The sequence below is a fragment of the Salmo salar genome, unplaced genomic scaffold (genome assembly GCF_905237065.1).
Source record: "Salmo salar unplaced genomic scaffold, Ssal_v3.1, whole genome shotgun sequence".
Classification (NCBI taxonomy): Eukaryota; Metazoa; Chordata; class Actinopteri; order Salmoniformes; family Salmonidae; genus Salmo; species Salmo salar.
Genome location: NW_025549573.1, coordinates 23,395 through 30,742, shown reverse-complemented (window position 1 = coordinate 30,742; position 7,348 = coordinate 23,395). Strand labels below are relative to the sequence as shown.

The window sequence follows — 7,348 nt, the reverse complement described above, 5'->3', positions numbered from 1 at the left end:
GTCTGATGAAACAAAGTGAACTGTTTGGCCATAATGACCATCGTTATGCTTGTTTGGAGGGGGGAGGCTTGCAAGCCGGGAAGAACACCATCCCAACCGTGAAGCATCGGGTTGGCAGCATCATGTTGTGGGGTACTTTGCTGCAGGAGGGACTGGTACACTTCACAAAATAGATGGCATCATGAGGAAAGAAAGTTATTTGGATATATTGAAGCAACATCTCAAGACATCATTCAGGAAGTTAAAGCTTATTAATGGGTCTTCTAAATGACATTGACCCAGCATACTCCAAAGTTGTGCAAAATGGCGTAAGGACAACAAAGTCGTATTGGAGTGGCCATCACAAAGCCCTGACCTCAATCCTATGAAAATTTGTGGCAGAACTGAAGTGTGTTGCAAGCAGAGGCCTAAAACCTGACTCCAGTTACACCAGCTCTGTCAGGAGGAATGGGCAAAATTCACCCAACTTAGCTTGTGGAAAGCTTGTGGAAGATTGATTGGAGACTCCAGTGAGATTGATTGAACTCCAGTGAGATTGATTGGAACTCCAGTGATTGATTGGACCTCCAGTGAGATTGATTGGAACTGATTGATTGGAACTCCAGTGAGTATTGATTAAACTCCAGTGAGATTGATTGGAACTCCAGTGAGATTGATAACTCCACTGAGATTGATTGGAACTTCAGTGAGATTGATTGAAACTCCACTGAGATTGATTCCCATCATTCAGTAGCACCTGTGTTCTTTTAGCATCAGTAAAGCATGTTGCATTGATTGCCTGCTGTATGTTATCCTTGTGAACTGACGGGTATAATTTACAGTTACCTTAGTTCACCAGGTTGTTTATCATCCTCACAACGACACACTGTCACACACACACACACACACACACACACACACAACACACACACACACACACACACAACACACACACACACATCACATACACAACATGTACACACACACACACACACACACACACACACACACACACACACACACACACACACACACACACACACACACACACACACACACTGTGAGGCTCATCTCTACTGATACACACCAAAGACAGTAGTCTATTTTTTCACTTTAGTTGCCAGTGCCAGTCAGTGTGTGATGTGATATTTATTCACCACTATCCTGTATGAGTCGAGCGGTAATTTGCACATTAATATTATTTCTATTTTACTTTAATATGGGTGCACAAGTGTCTGTTCATCACACTGTATGTACGTTGATGAATGTTGACAGTCCATACTGTTGGACCATGACTCACCAGCACAGTGAATCACAGGCTTCGTCCCAAATGGGCCCCCTATTCTCTTTTGACCCCTCTGATCAAACGTAGTGAACAATTTGGAGAATAGGGTTCCATTTGGGACACAGACGCAGCTAAAGGAAGCTCTCTGTCAGAACAACATATCTCTCGCTCAGAGTGGTTGCGGTTCCCAGTGAGACTAAGGAGCTTCAAGCTTTTTAGGGACTTCAGTTCTCCTTCATCTGATATGTGAACTCTCTCTTTAACAGTGACCTTAAAAACGTTTTTGCATTTGAATTTGCTATGTATGCACAATAGTTATTAGCTAAATCGTGCCAATTAAAGGTTCCTAAAGATCAATAATATCTCTCTCTCCCTCTCCAATCCCCTCCTCTCTCTCTCTGTCTCTGTCTCTCTGTCTCTCTTCTCTCTCTCTCTCTCTCTCTCTCTCTCTCTCTCTCTCTCTGTCTCTCTCTCTCTGTCTCTCTCTCTCTCTCTCTCTCTGTCTCTCTCTCTCTCTCTCTCTGTCTCTCTCTCTGTCTCTCTCTCTCTTCTGTCTCTCTCTCTCTGTCTCTCTCTCTGTCTCTCTCTCTCTCTCGTCTCTCTCTCTGTCTCTCTCTCTCTCTGTCTCTCTCTCTCTGTCCCTCAGTGAGGGGATGTTCTAGATGGACAAGGTTGCAGCGCCTCACTGACCCAGAGAAGCCCAAGTCCCAAGGAGAGGATCCTCGCAAGCCCCAGGAGACGGCCTGGCCTGCAGGGGCAGGGAGAGGGATCCTGAAGCCCCAGGAGACGGCCTGCGCCTGCAGGGGCAGGGAGAGAGGATCCTGAAGCCCCAGGGAGACGGCCTGACCTGCAGGGGCAGGAGAGAGGATCCTAGCCCCAGGGAGACGGCCTGGCCTGCAGGGGCAGGGAGAGAGGATCCTGAAGCCCCAGGGAGACGGCCTGGCCTGCAGGGGCAGGGAGAGAGGATCCTGAAGCCCCAGGAGACGGCCTGGCCTGCGGGGCAGGAGAGAGGATCCTGAAGCCCCAGGGAGACGGCCTCGGCCTGCAGGGGCAGGGGGGAGATGGGCTCAGAGGAGAGGAGTTCAGCCATGTCTCACAAGATCTCTTCCCCTCACACAGCAACAGCAGCTCCTCCTCCAAACACGACAGCCGACAGGTAACACCGACCACACACACACACTCATTAATGTCACACACACACACCGCTGTAACGGCTGAAGTTCACCGTTACAGCGAGATTGAAATGTAAATCTCCAGGCGTTAGCGGAGACTGTATTCACGTCTCAATCTGAAAGGACCTTTACATCTGCATCACGTGATCTGTAACGTCAATCTGAAAGGACTTTACATCTACATCACGTGATCTGTAAGGCTTCAGGGATCCAGACTGAATAGAGACTAGAGTGTAGTAAGCTGTTGAATTACTGTACTACAGACCTCCCTCCCTTAAAGACTTCCCTCTCTCCCTTATATAGCCCTCCCTCCCTTAAAGACTTCCCTCTCTCCCTTATAGAGCCCTCCCTCCCTTAAAGACTTCCCTCTCTCCCTTATAGAGCCCTCCCTCCCTTAAAGACTTCCCTCTCCCCTTATAGAGCCCTCCCTCCCTTAAAGACTTCCCTCTCTCCTTATATAGCCCTCCCTCCCTTAAAGACCTCCCTCTCTCCCTTATAGAGCCCTCCCTCCCTTAAAGACCTCCCTCTCTCCCTTATAGAGCCCTCCCTCCCTTAAAGACCTCCCTCCCTCCCTTATAGAGCCCTCCCTCCCTTAAAGACCTCCCTCTCTCCCCTTATAGAGCCCTCCCTCCCTCAAAGACTTCCCTCTCTCCCTTAAAGACTTCCCTCTCTCCCTTATAGAGCCCTCCCTCCCTTAAAGACTTCCCTCTCTCCCTTATAGAGCCCTCCCTCCCTTAAAGACCTCCCTCTCTCCCTTATAGAGCCCTCCCTCCCTTAAAGACCTCCCTCCCTCCCTTATAGAGCCCTCCCTCCCTTAAAGACCTCCCTCTCTCCCTTATAGAGCCCTCCCTCCCTCAAAGACTTCCTCTCTCCCTTAAAGACTACCCTCTCTCCCTTATAGAGCCCTCCCTCCCTTAAAGACTTCCCTCTCTCCCTTATAGAGCCCTCCGTCCCTTAAAGACCTCCCTCTCTCCCTTATAGAGCCCTCCCTCCCTTAAAGACTTCCCTCCCTCCCTTATATAGCCCTCCCTCCCTTAAAGACCTCCCTCCCTCCCTTATAGAGCCCTCCCTCCCTTAAAGACCTCCCTCTCTCCCTTATAGAGCCCTCCCTCCCTCAAAGACTTCCCTCTCTCCCTTAAAGACTACCCTCTCTCCCTTATAGAGCCCCTCCCTCCCTTAAAGACTTCCCTCTCTCCCTTATAGAGCCCTCCGTCCCTTAAAGACCTCCCTCTCTCCTTATAGAGCCCTCCCTCCCTTAAAGACTTCCCTCCCTCCCTTTATAGCCCTCCCTCCCTTAAAGACCTCCCTCTCTCCCTTATAGAGCCCTCCCTCCCTTAAAGACTTCCCTCCCTCCCTTATATAGCCCTCCCTCCCTTAAAGACCTCCCTCTCTCCTTATATAGCCCTCCCTCCCTTAAAGACTTCCCTCTCTCCCTTATAGAGCCCTCCCTCCCTTAAAGACCTCCCTCTCTCCCTTATAGAGCCCTCTCTCCCCTTAATGACTTCCCTCTCTCCCTTATAGAGCCCTCCCCCTTAAAGACTTCCCTCTCTCCCTTATATAGCCCTCCCTCCCTTAAAGACTTCCCTCTCTCCCTTAAAGACCTCCCTCTCTCCCTTAAAGACTTCCCTCTCTCCCTTATAGAGCCCTCCCTCCCTTAAAGACCTCCCTCTCTCCCTTATAGAGCCCTCCCTCCTTAAAGACTTCCCTCCCTCCCTTAAAGACCTCCCTCTCTCCCTTAAAGACTTCCCTCTCTCCCTTATAGAGCCCTCCCTCCCTTAAAGACTTCCCTCTCTCCCTTAAAGAGCCCTCCCTCCCTTAAAGACCTCCCTCTCTCCCTTATATAGCCTTCCCTCCCTTAAAGACTTCCCTCTCTCCCTTAAAGACTTCCCCTATCTCCCTTATATAGCCCTCCCTCCCTTAAAGACTTCCCTCTCTCCCTTAAAGACCTCCCTCTCTCCCTTAAAGACTTCCCTCTCTCCCTTATAGAGCCCTCCCACTCCCTTAAAGACCTCCCTCTCTCCCTTATAGAGCCCTCCCTCCCTTAAAGACTTCCCTCTCTCCCTTAAAGACCTCCCTCTCTCCCTTAAAGACTTCCCTCTCTCCCTTATAGAGCCCTCCCGTTAAAGACTTCCCTCTCTCCCTTAAAGATCTCCCTCTCTCCCTTAAAGACTTCCCTCTCTCCCTTATAGAGCCCTCCCTCCCTTAAAGACTTCCCTCCCTCCTTTATAGAGCCCTCCCTCCTTATAGAGCCCTCCCTCCCTTAAAGACCTCCCTCTCTCCCTTATAGAGCCCTCCCTCCCTTAAAGACTTCCCTCTCTCCCTTAAAGACTTCCCTCTCTCCCTTAAAGACCTCCCTCTCTCCCTTAAAGACTTCCCTCTCTCCCTTATAGAGCCCTCCCTCCCTTAAAGACCTCCCTCCCTCTCTTATATAGCCCTCCCTCCCTTAAAGACTTCCTCTCTCCCTTAAAGACCTCCCTCTCTCCCTTAAAGACTTCCCTCTCTCCTTATAGAGCCCTCCCTCCCTTAAAGACTACCCTCTCTCCCTTAAAGACCTCCCTCTCTCCCTTAAAGACTTCCCTCTCTCCCTTATAGAGCCCTCCCTCCCTTAAAGACTTCCCTCCCTCTCTTATATAGCCCTCCCTCCCTTAAAGACCTCCCTCTCTCCCTTATAGAGCCCTCCCTCCCTCAAAGACTTCCCTCTCTCCCTTAAAGACTTCCCTCTCTCCCTTATAGAGCCCTCCCTCCCTTAAAGACTTCCCTCCCTCCCTCCCTTATAGAGCCCTCCCTCCCTTAAAGACTTCCCTCCCTCCCTTATATAGCCCTCCCTCCCTTAAAGACTTCCCTCCCTCCCTTATAGAGCCCTCCCTCCCTTAAAGACTTCCCTCTCTTTCTTATAGAGCCCTCCCTCCCTTAAAGACTTCCCTCTCTCCCTTAAAGACCTCCCTCCCTTAAAGACCTCCCTCTCTCCCTTAAATACTTCCCTCCCTCCCTTATAGAGCCCTCCCTCCCTTAAAGACTTCCCTCCCTCCCTTATATAGCCCTCCCTCCCTTAAAGACTTCCCTCTCTCCCTTATATAGCCCTCCCTCCCTTAAAGACTTCCCTCCCTCCCTTAGAGCCCTCCCTCCCTTAAAGACCTCCCTCTCTCCCTTATAGAGCCCTGCCTCCCTTAAAGACTTCCCTCTCTCCCGTATAGAGCCCTCTCTCCCTTAAAGACTTCCCTCCCTCCCTTATAGAGCCCTCCCTCCCTCAAAGACCTCCCTCCCTTCCTTATAGAGCCCTCCCTCCCTCAAAGACCTCCCTCCCTCCCTTAAAGACTTCCCTCTCTCCCTTAAAGAGCCCTCCCTCCCTTAAAGACTTCCCTCTCTCCTTATATAGCCTTCCCTCCCTTAAAGACTTCCCTCTCTCCCTTAAAGACTTCCCTCTCTCCCTTATATAGCCCTCCCTCCCTTAAAGACTTCCCTCTCTCCCTTAAAGACCTCCCTCTCTCCCTTAAAGACTTCCCTCTCTCTCCTTATAGAGCCCTCCCTCCCTTAAAGACCTCCCTCTCTCCCTTATAGAGCCCTCCCTCCCTTAAAGACTTCCCTCTCTCCCTTAAAGACCTCCCTCTCTCCCTTAAAGACTTCCCTCTCTCCCTTATAGAGCCCTCCCTCGTTAAAGACTTCCCTCTCTCCCTTAAAGACCTCCCTCTCTCCCTTAAAGACTTCCCTCTCTCCCTTATAGAGCCCTCCCTCCCTTAAAGACTTCCCCTCCCTCCTTTATAGAGCCCTCCTCCCTTATAGAGCCCTCCCTCCCTTAAAGACCTCCCTCTCTCCCTTATAGAGCCCTCCCTCCCTTAAAGACTTCCCTCTCCCTTAAAGACCTCCCTCTCTCCCTTAAAGACTTCCCTCTCTCCCTTATAGAGCCCTCCCTCCCTTAAAGACCTCCCTCCCTCTCTTATATAGCCCTCCCTCCCTTAAAGACTTCCCTCTCTCCCTTAAAGACCTCCCCTCTCTCCCTTAAAGACTTCCCTCTCTCCCTTATAGAGCCCTCCCTCCCTTAAAGACTACCCTCTCTCCCTTAAAGACCTCCCTCTCTCCCTTAAAGACTTCCCTCTCTCCCTTATAGAGCCCTCCCTCCCTTAAAGACTTCCCTCCCTCTCTTATATAGCCCTCCCTCCCTTAAAGACCTCCCTCTCTCCTTATAGAGCCCTCCCTCCCTCAAAGACTTCCCTCTCTCCCTTAAAGACTTCCCTCTCTCCCTTATAGAGCCCTCCCTCCCTTAAAGACTTCCCTCCCTCCCTTATAGAGCCCTCCCTCCCTTAAAGACTTCCCTCCCTCCCTTATATAGCCCTCCCTCCCTTAAAGACTTCCCTCCCTCCCTTATAGAGCCCTCCCTCCCTTAAAGACTTCCCTCTCTTTCTTATAGAGCCCTCTCTCCCTTAAAGACCTCCCTCCCTTAAAGACCTCCCTCTCTCCCTTAAATACTTCCCTCCCTCCCTTATAGAGCCCTCCCTCCCTTAAAACTTCCCTCCCTCCCTTATATAGCCCTCCCTCCCTTAAAGACTTCCCTCTCTCCCTTATATAGCCCTCCCTCCCTTAAAGACTTCCCTCCCTCCCTTAGAGCCCTCCCCTCCCTTAAAGACCTCCCTCTCTCCCTTATAGAGCCCTGCCTCCCTTAAAGACTTCCCTCTCTCCCGTATAGAGCCCTCTCTCCCTTAAAGACTTCCCTCCCTCCCTTATAGAGCCCTCCCTCCCTCAAAGACCTCCCTCCCTTCCTTATAGAGCCCTCCCTCCCTCAAAGACCTCCCTCCCTCCCTTAAAGACTTCCCTCTCTCCCTTATAGAGCCCTCCCTCCCTTAAAGACTTCCCTCCCTCTCTTATATAGCCCTCCCTCCCTTAAAGACTTCCCTCTCTCCCTTAAAGACCTCCCTCT

General features: G+C 50.9%; 1 protein-coding gene across 1 annotated transcript in view; it reads left to right on the top strand.

Annotated features, from left to right (window-relative positions):
* Window positions 1-1,910: 1,910 nt before the first annotated feature.
* Window positions 1,911-7,348, top strand: part of LOC106593763 (uncharacterized) — a gene marked incomplete at both ends in the record, with an annotated part of 28,117 nt that continues 22,679 nt past the window's right edge. Inside the window, 2 exons of the mRNA XM_045713421.1 lie at window positions 1,911-2,069; window positions 2,215-2,420. Coding sequence (XP_045569377.1) covers window positions 1,911-2,069; window positions 2,215-2,420 — 365 coding nt within the window. The remainder of the gene's footprint in view (window positions 2,070-2,214; window positions 2,421-7,348) is intronic.